Genomic DNA, 26,465 nt, shown 5'->3' on the forward strand with positions numbered 1-26,465 from the left:
TACACTTAACAGCTTTGCTGGGGTGCTCTTTGCCTCCTCCTGCTGGCCAGGAGTTGAATATCCCACTAGTAATTGGAATGACATTGTGGACTCTCCATGTCATAGGAAAGAAAAAATATTTTTTATTAGATAATATTATTATGAATGTAACTGTACTATTAAATGTATTTTATGTATTTTGTGACACTTTTTATTCAAGCATAACAGTTAACCAGAGCTCTGAAGTCGCGCTCAATAGCACTCAACTGTTAGCATGCCATTTGCAATCTGGCCCTTTGTATTTATTTTTATTTTTTTACATTAGAATGCCCCTTTAATTATTGCAGTCATTAAGATATAAATAACAGAATGGTGATATTAGCTTTTAATTCTAAAATAGCATTAAAAAGTAAAAAAATAAATTAGAAGAAATCCTGTCAAAAAAGATGTCTAAATTTGAAGATTGTGACCTCATCTGCTATATACTTATGTTCCTCTTTACCTTTAGTATCCTCTATGCAGACAGAGGTGGAGAACTTGGCTTTAAGACTCTTCTATATGCAGAATGTAAATCAGGACGTGCGATCAGACATCTCTTTGATGAAACGAGCAGTGCAGAAAGCAGAGGCTGAGAGAGTGCAGGCTGAAATTGAGAAACAAAAACAGGTAATTCACACCCGGTAAGTCATTAGCACAAAACAAGTGAGAGGTGCTCATCTAGTAACTCGAACACAACTGTAAGGTTCTTGTTTTTGCAGCCTTCTCAAGGATTTGAAGAGTTAACCTTATCCATAATTGTAACTCCAGTAAAACTTTTGCCAAACCATAAAGCCAAATCCTCAACGCTAACCATAAAACCAATCCCATTTTCGGTGTTGTCACTCTAAAATGGCGACATCCTTGCTGTGGTGGTAGATTTGTGTATATTCTGGTAACAACACTGTCATGGCATAAGGTTTCTGACAGATGCCTATCAGTAGTAGCTTGTTGTGTGTTTGGTGCCACCTATGGTTGCAGTGTTTTTAGCCCTCTTCTGCTTACCTGATGTTTATCAGTCTGGGCCCAGTAAGTCGTTAGCTCTTAAAATACGTAGAAGTGACCTCCTTCATTTACAACAGACTTATTTCACCTTTTAGAACTAAACTTTTTTTTTACGGAGGGCTGGTTACTAATAGCAGGATTTTCCATGTGCCAATTTACTTTATATACTAAGACAAAGCCTTAAAATTAAGCTTTGTTTTTAATCACATTTTTAGTTAAAAACAACATTAGTTACTATCGGCTAGATTTAGAGTTCGGCGGTAGATGGGCTGTTAACGCCACGCGTGTTTTATGTCTAACGCACGGCATTGTTTGACTCCGGTATTTAGAGTTAATATAAGACCATCTAACGATGCTCCTAACGCGTGTATGTCACACGCGTAATCCTGCCCGCGTTAGACAGTCTCCCATAGAGATCAATGGGAAAGGCAAAAAATAGCTTTTTTCACCTAACACTCGATCTCGCGAGAAATACGCACAGCTCGGTCATATGACGCATACCACATCATGCACAACAATAACACGCCGCAAATGTCACAACATCAATCAATCAACAAAGCACACAAGCATCCATAGTTGCCAACAGTCCCTGATTTCCAGGGACAGTCCCTGGATTTTGTTGTATGTCCCTGGATTTTTTTTGTCCCTGGAAATGTCCCTGAAAATCTCTTTTGCACAACATTTGTTGTTTGCATATATATATATATATATATATATATATATATATATATATATATATATATATATATATATACACACACACATACACATATACAATTAGATAGATGATAAATAGATGTAGTATATTATTTAAATATAATTCATTCCTAATGGAATATTGTTATTATTATTGAATGGGTTCACATATTATTTGTCTTTCTAATTTTGATGCTGTGTTGTAAAAATAACCATATGCCCAGAATGTGTTCCAGAGAATGGGTAGGTGTAAGAGCTTGGTGCTGTAATCTGTATAATAAACTATGGATAAGTATAAATTATACTATTACTTTCAAATGGGTGTGTTTTGATTGCAGAACTGAGTGGGCGGAGCAGTTGAACAGTAGGTTGCCAATACTCCAGTAACCCGCTTGCTTGCTCTGCTGCAAAGTGTCCCTGGAATTTTTTTTTAAAAGTTGGCAACTATGAAGCATCACACATTCACAAGCGGGGGAAGTTTTAATACTATTTATACGGGGAATACGCATATACTTTAAGATGCGGAAAATCGCACAATAACAACAAGGATTAAAAAATATATACATACACTAAAAAAAAAATCGCATTCAATATCATTATATATTATGAAAAACATACATATACAACACTTCACGAAGAACACACCATCGCAAATTCACATTTAAAAAGAATACTATTGGACAATGTTAGAGAAAACGACCACTATGACATCATCGCATTCTACACATTCCACAAATACCAACTCAAAATGAGCATGCGCAAATTAACACACCTAATACACATTGCAATAATATTAATTGCTAATAAAGCACACCTGAACACTAATTACAATGGAAATTGGGACATCATTAAACATTTACACAGGGTATATAAGCACCACACAAGCAGGGCTTCTTTGACTGTGTTGCTGGTGGGTCTTTGGAGATTTAAGAATAGAGATTTTGCGATTTTTTGAGAGTGAGTTAGTGTTAGTGTGAGAGAGTCAGTTGGTAGTGTTAGCGTGAGAGAGTCAGTTGGTAGTGTTAGCGTGAGATAGTCAGTTGGTAGTGTTAGCGTGAGAGAGTGAGTGAGTTAGTGGGAGTTAGCGGGAGTGGGAGAGAGTCTGTTAGTGGGAGCGTGAGTGAGTTAGTGGGAGTTATTAGTGATAGTTGTTAGTGTGAGCGTCAGTTAGTGGTAGTTAGTGAGCGTTAGTGGGAGTGTTTGTTATTGAGAATTAGAAGTAGTGTTAGTTAGCGAGCGAGTGATTTATCTGTACACTTAACACATTTACACGCAAACACATTCAATACATACATACACTTATCAATAACACTACATACACTCCATACCCCCTACCCCCTCATACTACACTCCATACCCCATTCCTTGTAGTCCCATTCCCTTTCATCCCATTTACTCTTATCCCATACCCCATACCCATCCCATACCCATCCCCTAGTTACATTTAGTTTACATATCCTCCTTTTAGTCTTATTCTTTTCGTTTATTTAAATACTCCTTACCCTCTTTGTTTTTTTTTACATCCCTCACACTTTAAGCACCTTTTTTGTCTTTTTAGTTCTTTATTTTGACCCCCTTTCATTTCATCACACTCACTTTTTTTTGATTATTTGGGGTTTAGTTTAGGGAGGAGATGGAGGCCAGGCAGGGGACAGGTAGAGGGAGGGGGAGAGGAACAGGGCAGGAAGGGGGGCAGGAAGGGGGGCAGGAAGCGGGGGTGGAAGCGGTGGGTGGACCCAGCCACTTGGTTCAAGATGACCAAGTGGCTGGGCCCAGTGGCGGTCAGAGTAGGGCTTCACAGTCCGGGAAACAGAGGGCATCGTCACAGGGGAAGGCCAAGGCGACTAGGGAGGCGAGGTTTACGATGGAGGAGAAGGAGGCCCTCGTAGAGGCCTATATGGCCAGGTATAGGATGCTGCAGCACCAGAAGACTACCCCGACTGACAGGAGGAGGCTCTGGAACGAGATTCGGAATGCAGTCAATGCAGTGGGTTGCCGGAACCGGGATATGGATTCCATCAAACATCGGTACCGGGACTGTAAACTTGAACTTAAAAAAAAGTTAAGCCTGGAGGCCCGACATGCCGCAGGGACCGGTGGCGGCCCTGCCCTTGAAATGGAGTACTGCAGATGGGAGGAAATGTTGCGGCCCAGCATCTCCGAGGTGGAAGTAGTCGGTATCGGAGGAATCGATACCGGGAACCTGCCACTCTCATCTGACGGTAAGCTCATTGAACAATAATTTCACATACGAATGTATTTCAATGGACACTATACGCAAACATTTACTTTCATGATTGAGGTAGCGAATACAATTTGACAAAACATTCAAATGTACTTATATTACATAATTTGATTCATTCTTGAGATATATTTTAATGAAGAAATAGCCATGCACACGGTGAAACAATCACAGGAGGCAGCTATATTCAGCTAACAATCAGAATCTTATAAACATATTTAGATATGCTTTTCAGCAAAGAATATCCAGAGAATGAAGCTAATTAGATAACAAAAGTACATTCGAAAGTTGATACTAAATGTATGCTTATAAATCATGAAAGATAAAACATTGGGTTTCATGTGTTAAGGATCAGATTAATGCTATTACGCTGTTTACACGCATTCTATTACTTAGCGGTTACATCAGTATCTAGGCTATAGGTTAGGTGTGCATTTAAACAGACTGAAAACAAACGCAAAAACATTCACATTGACCAGATATCACAAACACTGTTTAGAAAAAGCGGAAATCGTATTGATTGTTTGTTAGATTTCAAAGTGGATTAATGATTCTGCATTTGTAATTGTATCGTAAGCTAAGTCATTTAAACCTTTATTTGCAAATATGCTAATATATACATTTCTTTTTTTATTTTTTTTTTAATATACAGAGTCTGGGGACGAGGCAGCACAGCCTCCTGCATCTCCCCGGGATGAGAGTGGTGGTGAGGAATTCCCACTTCGGAGGGAAGAGGCCCCCCGTGACGAACAGCGCACGGGAGATGATCAAGAGGCCCCGGAAGCACAGGAGGATGCCGCTGAAGCCGCGGAACCCGAGGTCCCTCAAAGACCCGCACTCCGCCGTGCACGGGCACCCCGCCGTGCACGGGTTCAACAGGCACAACAAGAAGAAATAGCGGAGGTGCGGGTTCTACTGGAGTACATAGACCAGATGCGTACCTCCCGGATAGAAAACATAGAAGGACGACGCAGAATACTTGATGGGCAGAATCAAATAATTCAAGGCCAAAACGAAATAATCAGTATACTGAATACAATACAAGAAGGACAAACAAGAATGTTCAATCTTCATCAGGAAATGTTCACATTATTCCGGGAGGCGCATGCTGGTCTACCTCCTGTTGCTGGGCCTCTTGTTGCTGGGCCTCTTGCTGCTGGGCCATCTCCTCCTGCCGGCCCATCTCATCCTCCTCCTCAGCCATCTACTCCTCCTCCTCCTCAGCCATCTTCTCCTCCTCCTCCTCAGCCATCTTCTCCTCCTCCTCCTCAGCCATCTACTCCTCACCTTGGTCGTCCCAGTACTCTTCCTTCCACTCCTCCCACAACAGCTCCAAGGAGGACTCTTCGGAGTCGGCAGTTGCCTCTCCCAGAGCCTCAGCCCCGTGGGAAGAGGGGAAGGAAGAGGAAGTAAGTATTTTTTTCCATCTTAAATTATTTTTTTTGGGTAATGGATAGGTATGTGATGATGTGGTTTTCATACACTTGTGGACCACACTCTGTATATAATCGACTTCTATGGGACCGGGTCCATGGAGGAAGATTCTTTGCAGAGTGTGGGTTATAAGTGTGTGAAAACCACATCATCACATACCTATCCTTGTTCATGATATTGATTGGTTTCTGTGATGTGATGTCCAAACTGTTTCCCGAATCGCTAACTAAATTACCATAACAATTATCCATGATGGCATATTACTGTTTGAATGCCAATAACACAGCTTAAAGGGACAGTCAGAAAATTATTGATTACAAAGAAAACACTGTATTACGCATTATAAAGTTTGAAACAACAAAACATGGAGAAATACATGTGTGACTTATGTGCTTACCCTTGTATCTATGACTATGAAAAATGACCACTTATTTGTTGTTCTGACATAACAACATTTTAGATATCAATGATCAATACATGGTCAATAATATGCTGTATGAGCACAAGATTTTACATATACAAATGCTATCCAAATGCCCTCTAGTGCTCAAATTGTATAATGATTACAAGCACTCTTCAAGATTTAAGAAATGAGCACACCAACCTCATAGGTTTAGATAGCAAATTTAGATAGCAAATGTTCAATTGTTGAGAAACATTTGATATCCTTGTTATTACAGAATTGACTTTTCGAATAATGTAAAAAAAATTTTTTTCGAAACTGTCCCTTTAACAACATTACATATGCTAACACATTTTAAGCTTGTTGCTATATCTACATGTACTTTGTCAAAAAAAATATTTGAAAATCACATTTATATTGACGTGTTAAATAAAGTCTATTTTCTTTAAGAGACATTATTGTGTTAATATTTTATTGTAACTATTTTTATTTTAACAATGAATATGGTTTAAAGTCCTTTTAGGAGTGGGGGGGTGAAATATGCTAACAAAAATATATTTGAAGATTAAACTATGTGGATCTCATACATGATACAAAAAAACAACATTTGCATTCAAGGGACAGTATCCTATATTTTTTACATAACTGTATGTAATAGACACTACTACAAACAACAAGATTAACATATACTGATAGCAATATTAAAAAGCTTCAAACACTTGCAAATAAAATAGGGTTAGCTATATTTTAAATATAGATGAACCACCATTACAACCGTAAAACACAATACCCCATCATTAACATATGAAAAGAACCTTTACACAAACTGGACAAAGCTGGAGATGGTACTCACATGAAACTCATTGGCTTTGCGAGGAGTAAGAAAATTACTTACATTTTCTTACAACACAAGACAAAATAAACCTATTGGTTAAACAATGGACTATCTAACTAGAGACAAAATCAAATATTTTTATTTATAATGTGAGTGTCTAATGAACCTTTCATAAAATATACAACGAAATTACATTTAGAAGAAGTCGGCATCATATATTTAGCATATGATAAATGCATATTGATTACTTTATTCAAACACAATAGCGCATATTTATTAATTAGATATGTTCAACATTAAACACAACATTAATTTTTAAGAAAAAGGAACATTGTTGACAAACATATTAAACATGGACTGTAGAGATTTGCACTTGCCTAGAAATATCCTATGCATGAAAACATTTTGCTTTCGTTCGTTGATTCAACCAGACATCCAGCAAAAGAGAATGTGTTGGTCTTTATCAGCTACGGGTCAACAATGTAACATGATGCAAATAATACATATTCGCAAGCTTTTTAAAATTGCATGCAGTCACAAACGTTTTTAACGTGCACAAATATTGCGGGACTACGCAATCCAATCACACGTTTTTTTAACTTTACATGTGCCGTCTTAACATGGCGCTTCCTTGATCACGTAAGAACGCCATCCAATGAAAGGCACATTATTGATCACGTAAGAACGCCCAAAAAAATAAGGCGCATCCTTGATCGCGTCAAAACGCAATCCAATAAAAGGCATATTCCTGATCACGTAAGAACGTCAGTCAATACAAGGAATCATTGGACAGCCTGGCAGGTGACGTCTTAAGCAACATGGCGCATCCGAGATCGCTGAAAAACCGCAGACAATACAAGGACTCAGTGACATCTTGGCATATCATTAAGAAACGTATTTATATTTTAGGAACTAGTATGTGTGTAGATTGCTATCTAGGAATGTCACCAAATTATGAATCATCTTTTCGGACTTGACTGTCCCTTGAACTATAGCTATGGTGTATATCTTTAACATTTAAAAGATACACATGAGAAATACATATGCCATTGATGTTTTAAGATATCTTTGGATTGTTGTTGAATAACAATAGTTATACATGTATTGATTAAACGTGTCATTTATTCAAGTTTAATTATGGTCAGCCTACCTATAGCCATATATGGGAGGAGATGTATTTTGTTAACATATTAGTTAACTAATATTCATCATCTACATTATTTGTATTACACACAGAGATTGATTTGGTTACACTTTGACAATAATATAGATTTGAAAATGAAATACAGGTGCTGTCAACATTACAATAAGATTGTTTATTAATAAAACTATATGTCCTTGTTCTTGTAAAAAGGACAAAAACGCTTTACAAATGGAAATACATTCATTTACAATAGTGATCAACATCACTTAAAGGGACATTATTTTGTTTTTAAAAAGAGCATACACATAGTCAATACTATTTAAATAAAATGAACACTTTAAAGGGATTATATCATTGTATCAATACTCAGATCATTTGGTAAAGGTGCATCAATTCATGCAGAGTTTATAAATACACACATGGATATGAACATTTAAATATACATATATACACAAATACAAAAATATATATACATATATAAAGAAATTACTCTGCTAATCATAATCAGGCAATGATAGAGCTAAGAGAAAATAATATAAACACAAATAATAAGATTACATTGGAGATGTTAATCTTAAAGTCATTTACTATTGTCTTACATATATGATTTCATTATAACAAATAGATTTGTTAGGTCCCTTTAAGGATAAACAACATAAACTAGAGCTTGCAAAAAATAACAGGAAGAATGAGGACAAAGATTTGTGAAATAAAATTTATTTTATTAGTATGTAAGAAAACATACACAACGTTTATAAATAATCTTGTAAAAATAAGGAATATATGAGCCATATGACAAGGTAACACAGTGCATCACAGTCCATGAAGAGAGTTGCCAAGGGCCAGCATAGCCCCATTGGAGACACATGGCAAGGTAACACAGTGCATCACAGTCCATGAAGAGAGTTGCCAAGGGCCAGCATAGCCCCATTGGAGACACATGGCAAGGTAACACAGTGCATCACAGTCCATGAAGAGAGTTGCCAAGGGCCAGCATAGCCTCATTGGAGACACATGACAAGGTAACACAGTGCATCACAGTCCATGAAGAGAGTTGCCAAGGGCCAGCATAGCCCCATTGGAGACACATGGCAAGGTAACACAGTGCATCACAGTCCATGAAGAGAGTTGCCAAGGGCCAGCATAGCCCCATTGGAGACACATGACAAGGTAAAAGAGTGCAACAGGCACAACAAAAAACTGATAAAAAGGCCAAATGGCAACAATATAAATACAAATTCAACATGTGGACAGAGGATTATTATCTGCCACCATGGAGCATATCCAGATCCTCCACTTACTGGTCATCCTCTTCATTGTCCTGTGCATGTCCAGCTCCAGATTCAGGCCTTGAACGTAATTGCATAATTTCACGCAGAGTCAAGTCCTGAACCCGGAGCTGGGCCTGCATGGTGTCGTTCATCCCTCTCAGGACAGCTGCGTTCCTCAACACGGCCTGCTCTACTCTTGCTATCCCTTCTAGCATGAGCCATGCTGAGTCACAGCCTAAAATAAAATAAAAATTAATATTAAGGATAATTACACAACAGAATAAAAGATTTTAATACATACATTGTCATCATAAAGACAAATAATTTTTTACATCAATTATTTTTCATATATTCTTTACACATGAATTAGGTTATTCAGACAGACAGAAATCATTAAAGGCTCATGTTACTCAAACATGTTGAACCCTTTAATTGGTTTTAGATGATCCACTTATACAGCTTGAGTGTATCAAATCTTGTTAAAGGATTTACATTGTACTTACATTAGCAATTTAAAAATTCAATTTAGACTGTGGTAGGCACACATATCCTTAAACATTTTGGCATTGAGGACAAGCTGTGTAAACATAGCAACCAGAAGAAATTACATTCCCACTGGGTTAGACAAGAGATAATGTATCCACATTTGGACATAAAATTTTGTATCCAAGTAGTGGTGTTTGGTATATGTAGTGATATCCAATTAAAGGGACACTGAACCTAAATATTTAATGGACTGATTCAGATAGAGCATGACATGACAAATCTTTAGAAATTACACATATTCATTATATGTTTTAATTGTCAAGCTATATTTTGAATGCAAGAATGTTGGTTTTTATGGAAGCCAATATTTGTTGATGAACCTTGTTTGTGCATGCTGGTTGATGGATACATTCATCCAACAATAAAGAAATGATGGCCACATTTATTTTATTGTTTAAACTAATTATAGGAATAAGTTGTTTTCAATAAATATATCAAGAGAATGACGAATAATTCATAAGAGTATTCTATTATACATTGGCTTAACATTGCATGCTGGATTTGAATCACAATTTAACCAATTTAACTTCACTGTACCTTTAAGTATCTTATAAAGTGTATTTAGAATGATACTTACAGCTGTGCCTGGGAAGGACAATCTGACACCCAGGACAATGAAGGTTTAAACAGGGGGGAGGGATGGGATTGGCTCGGGGAGGGATGGGAATGGCTTGGGGAGTGGTGAGCTGCTGCTCCAGGGTAGGCCGTACAGCTGGGGAGTGGGGAGTTTGGGTCTGGGCAGCTGTACGGGCCAGAATACGGGGAGAGCGGCGAAGGGGGGTGTATGGGCGTTTTTTGGGAGGGACAGGATATGAAATATGGGAAGGGCTGGCAGTGGTCGGGGCATGGTCATGGGTTTGGTGATGGGAAGGGCTCTGGGTGTGTGCAGAGGTGTGGCCATGGTCAGGGGTGTGTGCACGGGGAGGGGTCTGTGACTGGGCAGGGGCGGAATCCAGATGACCAGAAGTGGTGGATCCATCTGAAAATGTAAAAGAAATATATTAACATCTCATACATCCTGACATCAAATCAACGCATTTAAAATTGATTATGTTTTCAATATACCTCGAAGTGTGTTTGAATCTGTAAACTATTCTGAAATGAGGATATGGTATCTATATAGGCACTCAGATGAATCTCAATGACTGTCTGTACAATGTGAAACTTATTATTGTGTTTTGGCATGGAATATGCATGTGACATAATGATGGCATGAATTATATATTCTTAAAAAAATATATACAAGCAGATTTTCATGCTGCCTGATATAGAAAGGGGGCAGTAGTGTATTTGAACAGACAAATAATATTCCTTTTTAAAGGGAAAAAGCTGTAGACTTTGAATGTCTTCAATAAAATGATTTCAAAAAAAGAAACATGTTGGAAACATGATAGATATATTTCACATACCATCAGACTCCAAGGCAGCCTCTTCCTCCTCCATCCCACATGTGACATCAATCTCTGTAAAACATAACATGTTGTGTACACCTTAAGATCAGATATTATAACATATGTTACTGTTGCTCAAATACGCACATCAATGTTGCATTAAAGATATACACACACAAAGTTATGATTTACATCATTTTGATGGAGCATACAAATGACAATAGATTTGTTATTGTCAATAAATCAGAATATTAATGTATTGTTTGTCTTAATGTTAAATTCATAAAAGCATAGTACATAGAACATTTAAGATTTCTCATGTGTGTATCACTTGATGACTGTTGTTAAAAAAAAAAAAAATTAAAAAAACATATGTTAGACATCTTATGAATAACAAATGTGTAGAATAATAAAGTAGAAATTATTAATCGCTCAATATAAAAAATAAATATATAATCAGAAGATAAATTCTATGATTTTTTATAATGTTATGCTTCATCGGAATCATGATCATAATATTGATTAGCAATACACCTTCAATTACATATAAATGAGTCAATGGACTTACCAGGAGACCGCAAAGGCGGCTCTATGTCACTGCTGGATTCCTGTGGGCTCCCCACACCAACTCTCTCTATGAATGATATAGATATATATTATTAAACACATTTTGGATATCACTAAATCACATCTGTCTAGAATTTTAACATTAATCAACTTTAAAATGTGAAGAATAGAGCAGTCATTACACCAGAAAATGCTTGATTGAATCAAGGGGATTCTGTAAACATATCTGTATTCAACATATGTTTAATGTCAGACTACATTAGACATCAAATTCATCTCAGATGCTGCTATTGCATATCTAAATATACCCAATGATCAATGTTCTTAACCCTTTAAGGACACAGCTTTCACTTAGCTCAATTGTTTTATGACGGAATAATTCCGTCATATGTCCTTAAGAAGTTACAAGAATACACACAAACCACATATTGAGGAGCATCTGTTGACAAATCTAAACAAACATGTGTCACATCGAGCCATTTTTTCAATGTACAGTAATCTTGTTTAGGACACAACACATATTTATCACAATACATAACAAACTTTATTATTACAAATATGTAATCATGGTGCTGTTAGAGTATGCAGATATATATAAAGTAACTCCAACAGATAATTAGATTTATATATCAATAGTTTTTAATAAAAATAATGTAATGATGAATGAATCTATTTTGTCTTAAAGGGACACTGACATGATTAATTTAAATAATTGATTTCTATGTTCAAACTGTAAAAAATGATTTAACATTGACTCCTATTATAATTCGAATGTTGTTCGATATTAATCTTAAAGGCAGATAAGGAATATTGGATTCAATAAATATTGTTTGTTGAAGGTATCCACCAATCATCAATATAAACCCAGGTTGGTCAACAAATATTTAGATGCACATAAACGTACTTTATTTATTTTAAAATACATTTAGCAATAGAATATGTCACATATGATGATAGTATTATATTTTATGTTTATTAATATTGCATACTGTATGTGAAAGACAATATTAATAATTGTAGTTCAGTATCCCTTTAATCTAAAATTAAATAGATTCCACAATGTTGTTGTTTGTTAATGAATTATCTACTCCATATGTTGATGTAATGAATGGTATTGAGCATGCAATTAAAATCAAATATGTTATTTAAGTATATCCGAATAATTATATAATTTTCATCTATTAAATAGACATTACATATAAATATAGAACAATGTGTATTTAGTATGTAATGTTCATTCCATGTTTCTAAGACAAATGTCAATTAAAATGAGACATACCATACTGTGACAAGCCCTGGCTTGAGGATCCAGCAGCCACATCCATATCTGTAATATATTAAATGAGGATTGCATATCATTAATACTAATCATGCCATGTTTAAAATATTTACATTAATAACAAATCAATAGAAAAATATTAATCCTTTGGTAGTCCCATGAGTTAATAGTTTCCGCAATTAAATGAATGATAAATATATCCTGGACTCTTATTTTCAATCAGTTGTGTTGTTTACTGTATCTTTAAGAATATATGCTTGTTATTACATAATCATCAATTGATGGCCATATGTTATAATTTATTAGTATTATTCGTTTTTTATTAGATATAATATTTAAAATAAGAATACTGTATTCTTCACTAATCTAAGATTTTCCATTTAATTTTTAACAACATGTATAAAGCAATGCCACTTTCCGCAAACCCATGTTAACGTGGATGAGAAATGCCATTTTCGCGATCATTGCGCAATGATTCCAAGCGGAATTACGCATCCGTCATTTGACCAACATGTATAAAGCAATGCCACTTTCCGCAAACCCATGTTAACGTGGATGCGAAATTAGATTTCCGCTCTGTGACGCATATTCTGTAGAGCGCAATAAACATCATTCCAATTTCATGTATCACTAATGTAAAATCAGATATCTAAACATCATATGTAGTGTATGTTGTGAGATCTGTATAGGTTTAGTATCTGACTAAATACACATTTTGGATTTTTAACATTATAAATATTATATGAAGTTGGATAATTACCTGGTTCAGATTCTCTATCGGGTCCTCCCAGGCCACCGGACGGAGAAGCATCTGCCCTGTCCCCCGCGTCAGGACTTTCAGATCCCGCAGCTGGGAGGGAAGAAGAGGAGGCCGAGGATGGCGAGGATCTAAATCTTTTGGGGACCCGGAGATTGAGGAGCTCGCATAAAGTCACCTCATAAGGGAGTAGGTACAGTTTCCGCGGGGCCTTTCTTTGGCCCCCTCTTTTACGGGCTTGTACCCAGTCCCTTATGAGGTTGACTTTTTTCGATAAACGCAACCTCATATCTCCGAATCTCCTCATGATCTGATCCTGGGACCTCTGGACGTCACACACCAATCTAACCGCATTGGTGATAGACTCCCAGAGGGCCTTCTTAACAGGCGCATCTGTCGAGCTCCTCTTGTTCCCAAACAGCTGGGGATAAAAGTCCTTGACGGCGTGGACCAGTGCAGCGCTCTCCTCCTTGGTGAACCTGGGAACTGACATGCCTGCTGGGTTGTACAATAAATATATTATAATAATATAAACTGCCTGCAGGCATTAGAGAACTGACAAAGATGGCAACGTGTAATGGACTTTTATATGGTGAAGTAAACATGAGATGCACCATGGGACAATTTATCTGTACATCTGATTGGATAAAATTTTGAAATATTGTTATAATGTCTGTGAGACCATCCTGACTCAAGTTGTGTTTGTGTGATGAACTCTGATTGGCCGTTCCTTAATGTTTCATATCTTAGTAACTTCCTTACACATACCGCTTGGTGGTGCTGTAACTTCATTTTTCATGTAGACTTATTTGTAACTCATGGGCCTGTCATGCGGATATGTGTGACGCAGATTTAATATCCGTGATCCGTGAAATATTAATGATTAAATACTCTTTAAAATCTCATCCTGTCACATTATTAATGTTGTAGACATTTCTCGGTTTAATAACGGTCTGTTTCTTTAATACAAATACACATTTAATATTGTATGTCTTTATTGTTCTTTAAATAAATTGATTGTGAAGTATTGACATTGCTCTATTAAATGTATTTATAATGCACATTGATTGTGTGCTATTGCGTGACATTACACTAATGTTTAAATATGCTAATCTGGTGTTTGAAGATGCGTTTCCCACGCAATATTTATTAATGTTAAAATTCCGGGAAGAATGTCAGTAACTTTGATAATCTGTTTATAAATGTTAAACTACAGCTTTGTTATTCGCAAATAAACCTCGAGCTTGTATTTCTCTGAAGTGCTCATATATGTTATTGTGCAATGGCGTCTTTAGTTTTAAAGAGACATTACAAACAATTGTATCAAATGATCTGTAGAGATAGAAGATTGTTTAGACTTTAAAATGTAAATCATTTTCTCTTAGTATTTATATATCCTCAACATAAGAAATTTAAATGCACATGGTTGAGCCAATCACATAAGGCATCTCTGTGCATCCACCAATCTTCATCTACTGAGCCTATCTCGATATGCTTTTCAAGCAAAGTATGTCAAGATAGGAAGAGAAGTAAATACACTATTTCAAGCTCTTAAAGGGACACTGTCCAAACAAATTTACCATTGGTGATTGAGCATGAAATGTTAATCAACTTTATTATTTAATACGATTATCAAATGTTAAGTTATATTGTTATGTTTCTTTGAAAATCAATAATGATATTTTATATTACGGACAATTGTTTAATAAAAACCTGGGTTGTCCTTGACGATTGTTGCATCAATTATTCCAAACAATCAAGTTTTGTCCAGAGTACTGAAGCAAATAAATTAGCTATTTACTGGCTTATTTCTAAAGTAATGATAGCAACATCACAATGAGCATTCATAATATGAGACAAGTTTTAAAGTTTATTAAAATAGAATACTCATTCAGAATGTATAAATCATGGTTTTTTTAAATGGCTACCTTTAAGTATATTTTGAGTTCATGTCCCTTTAAATAAACATTTCACAATAATGCTTAATATATCATAAACCTAGGCACCTTCCTTTTGCTAAATGAGTCTAACATATGAGTAAAGCAAATTTAGATTAACTTCTAGATTGTTTTACACACTGACTGAAATATATTTATTAAATGAGGTATTTTTTAGCCTTCAGCGTAGAGGGACATTAAGCTATATGTTATGTATGCATTTTGTATCATAATCTTATATTTGACCAACTTAATATGTTTTGTTATTCAATCATTATATTGTAATTATATATATTCGTGGATTAAATACATCTCTACATAGGCTATTTTGATGCTGATTGTTGTTTGCATATAGATGCCTTATATCATTCACTAAGATATGTGCATTTATTTTTATTTTAACAAGTATATTTAAAGACTGAATGTAATTCTATAGTACATTCTAAATATGTTTAAATTCTTGTATGATATTTGTAACAATGTATACAAAATATACATTTTGAATGACCCCTTTAAGGACCCAAACATATTGTATTTTTATTTAACATTGACAAAATAAACTAAAGGGGAAATTACATTCTATATAGATATTTGATGTCTAACCCAAGAGGTAAGATTGTAATAAATACATAATATTACTAAGTATAGTTAAATGACTCCACTAGAAAATTACATAGATTAACCTGGCATCCAATAACTAATTATTAAAAATTATAAAGTTAAATGACCTACCATTTATAAATGTAATAATTGTAAAATATTTTCTAATAATGTTTTGAGATACCTAAGGAAGATACATGATCTTATACAATTCTTTTTACATTCAACAACACTGTCACTTTCATGTAATTGAACCACTTCACCTTATTAAATGTTAAAACAATCATAATATTAATACATATCCTAAATATTTTTAATATATACTTTTTCAATATAAAAGCATTGAAGAATATGACTCCCCAATTAATGTTAAAATATATCTTTTAATATTCTCTGAAGAATTTTATTTTCTACTATTAATGCATTATTTTCTCTTATGCATGTGCTTGTCAAATAGCCAACTACCAGTCATGGGAGTCCAAGTTTTATTTATTTACAGATTATATTGATATATATTAGAATCTGCTAAAAAAAAAATATATATTTAATAGAAAATAAATAAATATTCCATGAAGTCATCAGATGCCAATCTGAAATGACAAATAATAAAAATGGAACAAAGTTAATACACACGTTGTAAAATATTCATAAAATACATTTAAAATCATATGGTGTCTATGCTCTAACTTTGATCAACATTTTTTAAAGATAATCATTACATTCATTTTAAATTAATGAAATACATACACCATTATATTGTTGATTAAAAATAATATTTAAATTTCAAAAATTAAATTTATACATAATAATGTATATCACATGTAAACAATATATGTATGCTGAACATAAATGTAATATTTCATGTCCATTCAAATACCTCTATATCAACTATAATATGTATTCCTTTTTCTGATTGTGATCCCTAAATATCTAATTAAGAACTAAATATGACTAATGTATGTAAGCTACTAATATTCTACAGTCTTCACTAGCATGCATTGGTACACCAACCTGGACAATGCATGGTCTTTGAATGTCAATTCAGGGGTAAACAGTTGATCTTCAATAGGTGTCTTATTCATCAGTTCATTAAATAGAGGACTGGGAAATACCATCTAAAAAAGTAAAATCATCTAAGTGTCTGATTGTGATCCCTAAATATCTAATTAAGAACTAAATATGACTAATGTATGTAAGCTACTAATATTCTACAGTCTTCACTAGCATGCATTGGTACACCAACCTGGACAATGCATGGTCTTTGAATGTCAATTCAGGGGTAAACAGTTGATCTTCAATAGGTGTCTTATTCATCAGTTCATTAAATAGAGGACTGGGAAATACCATCTAAAAAAGTAAAATCATCTAAGTGTCTGATTGTGATCCCTAAATATCTAATTAAGAACTAAATATGACTAATGTATGTAAGCTACTAATATTCTACAGTCTTCACTAGCATGCATTGGTACACCAACCTGGACAATGCATGGTCTTTGAATGTCAATTCAGGGGTAAACAGTTGATCTTCAATAGGTGTCTTATTCATCAGTTCATTAAATAGAGGACTGGGAAATACCATCTAAAAAAGTAAAATCATCTAAGTGTCTGATTGTGATCCCTAAATATCTAATTAAGAACTAAATATGACTAATGTATGTAAGCTACTAATATTCTACAGTCTTCACTAGCATGCATTGGTACACCAACCTGGACAATGCATGGTCTTTGAATGTCAATTCAGGGGTAAACAGTTGATCTTCAATAGGTGTCTTATTCATCAGTTCATTAAATAGAGGACTGGGAAATACCATCTAAAAAAGTAAAATCATCTAAGTGTCTGATTGTGATCCCTAAATATCTAATTAAGAACTAAATATGACTAATGTATGTAAGCTACTAATATTCTACAGTCTTCACTAGCATGCATTGGTACACCAACCTGGACAATGCATGGTCTTTGAATGTCAATTCAGGGGTAAACAGTTGATCTTCAATAGGTGTCTTATTCATCAGTTCATTAAATAGAGGACTGGGAAATACCATCTAAAAAAGTAAAATCATCTAAGTGTCTGATTGTGATCCCTAAATATCTAATTAAGAACTAAATATGACTAATGTATGTAAGCTACTAATATTCTACAGTCTTCACTAGCATGCATTGGTACACCAACCTGGACAATGCATGGTCTTTGAATGTCAATTCAGGGGTAAACAGTTGATCTTCAATAGGTGTCTTATTCATCAGTTCATTAAATAGAGGACTGGGAAATACCATCTACAAAATAGAAAATCATCTAAGTGTCTCCAATAGGATGTCTCCACAGCCTTATTCTATCAAATAGTTTGCACTTACCATGTGAACATGTCTTTGTATGGTTTTCAAGGTCAGCAGAATTTAAATATGCCAGACATGATCCCATTGGTATACTTCAATTTCAATCTTGGCTTTTTCCCCACTGTCAGTCTTGGAAATCTTCACTGTCAGGCTTCAAATTGTTCCCTTTCAGTCTTTATATTAAGTCATCTCCCTAATGTAAGAAATTATATATAAAGATTTCATACAAGTGTGTGAATCAGTTCTGTACCCCTCTCCCACCCCCCATTTCATAATAAATATCTATCACTAGCTTACTAAGCCTGTGTATGAACCTGTGTTATTTTCTATCAAGTGTGAAGATGAGTCATATTGAGCAGAACAAACCTCTGTGTGACATTGAACCATAGTCATTCTAGAGTATCCCTTTCTGATTATGTACATAAGTAATGTGTAAACAAAGTTATATTTTTAAACATTTATGCCATATTATGTATTTGTGTACAAATCATGCCAGCAACAGTCCATACATTTCTACTTACCATCTGATGTCCTCTATAAAAACCAGGTGGCAAAGACTCGCTATAGGACCCAATGCCCAGAGCATCACCTATATTATGAGAAATAAATATTATTATAACATTTTATCAATACTAACATGTTTGCACAATTCTCTACTTGTCATTTCCCTAGAGTTCACATCTATTGAAAATACTCCAGTGTAACTTCTATTATTTACCGTCTAAAGTGGCGGTTGATGACGTCTGCTCTGACATCAAGTCCCTCGTCCTGGAATTCCCCCTCTAGAACAGGATCATCCTCCTCATCTCTGAGGAGGTCTCTGTCCACCGGGACGGCCTGCAGCATCCCAGCCCGCTGTGCAATATTATGCAGGACGCTACAGGCTACAACGATCTTAGCCACCTTCTTTGGGTTGTACTGGAGTGCTCCTCCAGAACGGTCCAGGCACCTGAATCTCATCTTCAGGAGCCCGAACATCCTTTCAACCACCGCCCTGGTTCTCTTATGAGCCCTATTGTAGCGCTCCTCAGACACATCAGTTGGGCTACGCAAGGGGGTAATGAGCCAAGGCCGGCTCATGTACCCAGAATCACCTATAAATTTAGAACAGAACATAATTCAAACAGAATACTTAAACTAGTATATTGTTGTATAAATATATTTTTTAAAAACCATAATCCATATTAAAAGTTGTCAGAAACATAAAAAAATTAAAAAAAAATTATATATAAATCTGTATCTAGCCATTTCATCGAAGACATGCTACATATGCGTATTTCTCCTAAACCAAACCTTGTGTAAAATGCTAACTACATGTTTACATTGCATTCTCTATATGAACACTTAAGGTAAGACATGCTACATATCTGCTTTTCAATAAAAATAGACATTAGCAGAAAAATACAATGACAGGGTTAAATTGCATGAGATAATATCTTGCCATTTCATCTAAGACATGCTACATATGCGTATTTCTCCTAAACCAAACCTTGTGTAAAATGCTAACTACATGTTTACATTGCATTCTCTATATGAACACTTAAGGTAAGACATGCTACATATCTGCTTTTCAATAAAAATAGACATTAGCAGAAAAATACAATGACAGGGTTAAATTGCATGAGATAATATCTTGCCATTTCATCTAAGACATGCTACATATGCGTATTTCTCCTAAACCAAACCTTGTGTAAAATGCTAACTACATGTTTACATTGCATTCTCTATATGAACACTTAAGGTAAGACATGCTACATATCTGCATTTCAATAAAAATAGACATTAGCAGAAAAAGACAATGACAGGGTTAAATTGCATGAGATAATATCTTGCCATTTCATCTAAGACATGCTACATATGCGTATTTCTCCTAAACCAAACCTTGTGTAAAATGCTAACTACATGTTTACATTGCATTCTCTATATGAACACTTAAGGTAAGACATGCTACATATCTGCTTTTCAATAAAAATAGACATTAGCAGAAAAATACAATGACAGGGTTAAATTGCATGAGATAATATCTTGCCATTTCATCTAAGACATGCTACATATGCGTATTTCTCCTAAACCAAACCTTGTGTAAAATGCTAACTACATGTTTACATTGCATTCTCTATATGAACACTTAAGGTAAGACATGCTACATATCTGCATTTCAATAAAAATAGACATTAGCAGAAAAAGACAATGACAGGGTTAAATTGCATGAGATAATATCTTGCCATTTCATCTAAGACATGCTACATATGCGTATTTCTCCTAAACCAAACCTTGTGTAAAATGCTAACTACATGTTTACATTGCATTCTCTATATGAACACTTAAGGTAAGACATGCTACATATCTGCATTTCAATAAAAATAGACATTAGCGTCGGTAAATAACAAATGGTTAAATTTAATCCTATAGCTGAACATGACGCTAACAGTTAAAAAATACAGGGGCAATTGTCAAAATAATTAACCATGTTGTGCACAAATACTCACCAACGAGATAACCAGGGGGCATTTGTCTTTCCTCAAACTGTCTCCACAGGGACGACAGAGAGAGGATGCGGGCATCATGACAAGCACCTCCAAAATTCGCATACACATGCATAATCCTCATCCGTGCGTCACAAACATACTGCACGTTGAGGCTATGAAAATGTTTGCGATTTCTGAAGGGCAAGTCATCAATTGGAGCACGCAGCGCAATGTGGGTACAATCAATGGCTCCCAAGACATTGGGCAATTGAGCAATATCAAAGAATTCCCGCTTCAGGCGCCTCCAATCACCATCATTCTGTGGGAATCCTATGTATTGCTTACTGATACGTACCATGGCGTTCAGAAAGTTATCAAACACCCCAGAGAATGTACCTTGAGCCAGGCCATGCATGTACAGTTCTCCGGATTGAAAACTCCCGGAGGCCAGGACGTATAGACAGCTTAGCATCTTACTCATGGGGGGAACAGCAGTCCTTATTTGTATACGTGGCTCCAAATGAGGTTTAAGAAGCTCGTAAAGGCCAATGAGCTGTTCGCGATCGAGCCGATACTTATCAAAAACCTCAAAGTCACTCATGTTTTCCAAGGTGGGTCTCACCCTGTAGACACGAGGACCTCGAACCAGACGACCCCTTCGTCTCGGTCTGAGCCGCCGAGGCTGCCTGATTCGACCAACAGCTAGTTCGCCAATAGCACCACCAGCAGCGTCTACCATGTCATCGTCATCCATCTTTCAAAACAGCGTAACAAGGTAAGCACTTGATCTGATGTGGATCACAAGTGATGCATTGGCCATGTTGTTTGGGGGATTTATAGTACAATTAGTCCAATGGTAGTGAGTTTGTAATGATTGCTGATTGTATTCACCTGTTTGTATGTGAGCGGCGCGAATGCTTTCACAGTGGGCGTTTATTTGTTGTTTGCTGAAATGTTAGTTTCAAACAATGATTCTCAATGTGAAAGTGTCAAATATCACACATACAGTGCATGTTTGTAATGTTTGATCATATGTGTAATCAATATTTCTTAAACGCGATCTTATAGTAACAAGCACACGTCCAGGCTAACATGAATGAAAGTGCATAGTTGTGTATAATGTGCATCGAATGTGATCGATCAATGTTGCTGCAATATTGTTTGTAAATGATAAAGGAACATCTGCCATCTGTAGGATTGTATATATAAGTGATTGCCGAGCTGTCAATATTGTACGCGTCCCTTTAAAATCGCAATAATAATTCCGAACTTCCCGTCTGCCATCTGTAGTATTGTATATATAAGTGATTGCCGAGCTGTAAAATATTGTACGCGTCCCTTTCAAATCGCAATAATAATTCCGAACTTCCCGTCTGCCATCTGTAGTATTGTATATATAAGTGATTGCCGAGCTGTAAAGTATTGTACGCGTCCCTTTCAAATCTCAATAATAATTCCGAACTTCCCGTCTGCCATCTGTAGTATTGTATATATAAGTGATTGCCGAGATGTGAATATTGTACGCGTCCCTTTCAAATCGCACTAATACTGAATAACTTCCGGCTGTCATCTGTAGTATTGTATATATAAGTGATTGCCGAGATGTGAATATTGTACGCGTCCCTTTAAAATCGCAATAATAATTCCGAACTTCCCGTCTGTCATCTGTAGTATTATATATATAAGTGATTGCCGAGCTGTCAATATTGTACGCGTCCCTTTAAAATCGCAATAATAATTCCGAACTTCCCGTCTGTCATCTGTAGTATTATATATATAAGTGATTGCCGAGCTGTCAATATTGTATGCGTCCCTTTAAAATCGCAATAATAATTCCGAACTTCCCGTCTGCCATCTGTAGTATTGTATATATAAGTGATTGCCGAGCTGTAAAATATTGTACGCGTCCCTTTCAAATCGCAATAATAATTCCGAAATTCCCGTCTGCCATCTGTAGTATTGTATATATAAGTGATTGCCGAGCTGTCAATATTGTATGCGTCCCTTTCAAATCGCACTAATACTGAATAACTTCCGGCTGTCATCTGTAGTATTGTATATATAAGTGATTGCCGAGATGTGAATATTGTACGCGTCCCTTTCAAATCGCACTAATACTGAATAACTTCCGGCTGTCATCTGTAGTATTATATATATAAGTGATTTTCGATCTGACGATATTGTATGCGTCCCATAAAAATTGCACGAATACTGAATAACTTCCGGCTGTCATCTGTAGTATTATATATATAATTGATGTGCGATCTGACAATATTTCTGAATTGTCCCATTGAAATCTCCATAATAATGCTGTTCAAAAGTGTGTTTTACGTATATGTTGTATTGTAGTATTGAGTGTTAAAGTTCCTAAAGGGGCGGTACAGTGGTGAATCTGTGATGTGTATGGTTGAATCTTGTAATGACGTCATGATATTATTAACCTGCCTATGTAGTTGTGAAATCCTCATTGTGTTGTTGTATTGTGCTACATTGTTATTGTGTGCTGAATAAAATCTAAATGTGTGCTTTGTGGTTGCGTGATGGGTGATGCGTGTTATGTACATGTACGTATATATTGTGATTGTGTCCCACATATGCTGACTTCTATATAGCGGTCTGGCATTGTTGTTCCTTCCCATAAAGTGACATCTGTAATCTGGTGTAATGATGTTCTTGTTGTACGTAATTCCTAATGGTTTCTGGTGATGGAATCATGATGTTAAAAGTACAGTAAAATCCATATGTTGTGTTTTGTGATTCCTCGAGAGAATGTAATGTGTTTTTCCCCCATCATTTGAATGCACATGTATGATTGAATGTTAAAAGTAATGTATGTGCATCCATGAGTGATCATGTGTTAAGCCTATGTAGATATGCAGTTGCTGCAAGCATATGAGTTGAATAACAGAAATGCAATAATAAAGGTAAATGAGAGATGTTTCCCATTGTGTAGTGTTTGTGAATCCAGAAATGTGTATTGAATTTTATTTTAATTGTAAATGTAATTTTATTGAAATAATAATGTGTTACTAGTGATGGGGATTTGTAGTTGATGTAATCTAAAAGTGTTAAAAATATTTATGGTGTGGTGAATATTTAATATTAAAAAACATAAATCCACCATAGGGAAATAGTCATTTCTTGATCTATTTATCATAGCTGTGTCTAACGCATAAAAGCATGTATTTTCTAGCGCTGGTATTTGGAGTTTTTCAGTCTACGCTATTTGCGTGCGTTAGGGAAATGAGGGTTTCGCGTGCACGAGCACGTCTTCCCAATAGAAGTCAATGGAGGCTCCAAAGATTTCTATATTTTTTTTTCTAAGACTGGTTTTCCTCGTAAAGTGAGTGACGTCATGAGCTTGTGTGAAAAAGTAACTAAATCGTGTTCTTTTTGTAATAAATAAATATTTTGTGTATGTAATGTGGTGTATATTGTTTGTATGCATCGATGAGTGTATGTTTGTGATAATGTTATTCGTTAGATGTAGGTATATGAGGGTCTTTTCCCGTATGTCCATGTAAGTCAATGGGAAAATGGATTTGTGTGGATTTTTTTCAAACACCCGAGATCTCGCAACTTTAATCCTTTGTATTTTTAAGAAAAAATAAAAATTCCGAAAAATAAAGATAGTGTTGTGTTTGTATGAGTGTAAGTGTACTTTGTGTAATATTTGTTTTGTGATTCGTGGATGTTTTTTTGTGCGGTATATGTTTACTACTGGGTCTGAGGTGGCGGTAGAAAGTTGAGCGTTAGGTGTATTTTGAGTCGCGGTAAATAAACTCTAAATACCGGAGTGCGTAAAAAACCCGCGTTAGGAGCCTCTAACGCTGGTTTTGACGGCTACCGCCGAACTCTAAATCTAGGCCTAAGAATTTCATTTAATTTAACTTTATATTCTTTTAATTTAGAAATGTGGTATAAATACACAAACCTGCTTACCTAATAAGAGGTGTGGAACTGCCTTTTCGATCACAAATTGCTGATGTCTGCTTTCAGTTCAGTTGTGTTGAAGAACACACCCAAAAAAAACTGGCCCACAGACCATAGTTTGGGCAACTCTGTATTAGAATGTCTGTTGTCCCATATTTCTGTTTCTCGCACTGATTTTAATGATGGATGCTAACATGTGCACATGCACAAAACTTTTTTCTGTTAATGCTTTTTTCAGGATATGTTTGTGGATCGACTTACGAGGGAGGCCGACCGTCTTCGCGAGCAAATTGCTTTGTACGAAGCACAGGTTTCTGCTCAGCGTGAAGACACCAAGGCTGCTCGTGAAGTAGTGGCAGAGGTAAGAAGAAGCACTCATTATGGTGACCAATAATATAGTCTGAACCAAGAGAGGAAACAGATGTGATGCTATATTGCTGCTTACTAGCCCTATAAAATATATATCACACATTGCTTTCCTTTACTACTATCATTAATTATCTTGTTTATTGCATCACGTGAGGGACGTTGTACTTCTGTCAGATCTCACAATGATAGTCTGTAGGGTGCATGAGCATTAACGGGACAGTAAAGTCGTAATTAGACATTCATGATTTAGACAGAGAATACAATTTTACACAACTTTCCAATGTACTTCTATTATTTAATTTGCTTCCTTCTCTTGTTATCCTTTGCTGAAAGGTTTATCTAGGTAAGCTCAGGAGCAGCAAAGAACTAGGTTCTAGCTGCTGATTGGTGGCTGCATATATATAACGATTGTCATTGGCTCACCCATGTGTTCAGTTAGAAACCATTAGTGCATTGCTGCTGCTTCATCAAATGATACCAAGAGAATGAAACAAATTAGATATTAGAAGTAAACTGGAAAGTTGTTTAAAATCGTATGTTCTACCTAAATCATTAAAGAAAAGTTTTGGGTTTAATGCCCCTTTAATGAATTTACATCTCTCCTCTGTGCTATGCTACTTTGCCACCTGTCACCTCTCTCACCTTTCCAGGCTTGCATGGAGATTGAGGCCATTGGTCTAGAGAAGAAGCACCTACTTCAGCAGTGGAACAGCAGTCTGATTGGCATGAGGAGGCGGGATGAAGCGTATGCTGCTATTCAAGAGGCCCTGAGGTATTAGTTTTACACTCAGATATTGTAATGATATGTTCAGTAAACGGCTACAATGTGGGCAATCTGTAGATTCATGCTGAATGGTAAAAATAAATGGGGGAGCCAGCCAATGCTTTAGTCTTATTGTGTACATAAGGTAGGATTACATTGTATTGCACAAGGATTGCCATTTTCTGCTTTAAATATTCACTATATTCAATTTCCTTACTATGAATATGAATTAGTATTGTGCAGTGATTGCATCATTTGACTGTCAGGATGAACTGTGGTTTTCTTCCATTTCCTCTTAAAGAGACATGAACATCGAAAGGAAAATGTCATGATTCAGAAACAATATGCAATTTATCTTTGTATACTTTGTTGAAACTTAGCTCCTTTCTATGAGAGCATACTAAGGTAGGCCCAAGAGCATGCATGTAACTTAATAGCATGATATGGCAGATGTGTTTACAACTTTAATAGATCT

General features: G+C 35.7%; 1 protein-coding gene across 1 annotated transcript in view; it reads left to right on the forward strand.

Moving 5' to 3' along the window:
- The window catches only part of CCDC40 (coiled-coil domain containing 40), an 83,120-nt gene that overhangs the window by 44,329 nt on the left and 12,326 nt on the right, over positions 1–26,465 (forward strand). Inside the window, exons 8-10 of the mRNA XM_053706417.1 lie at positions 488–645; positions 25,097–25,219; positions 25,878–25,999. Coding sequence (XP_053562392.1) covers positions 488–645; positions 25,097–25,219; positions 25,878–25,999 — 403 coding nt within the window. The remainder of the gene's footprint in view (positions 1–487; positions 646–25,096; positions 25,220–25,877; positions 26,000–26,465) is intronic.

Source organism: Bombina bombina, chromosome 1, assembly GCF_027579735.1.
Source record: "Bombina bombina isolate aBomBom1 chromosome 1, aBomBom1.pri, whole genome shotgun sequence".
Lineage (NCBI taxonomy): Eukaryota > Metazoa > Chordata > Amphibia > Anura > Bombinatoridae > Bombina > Bombina bombina.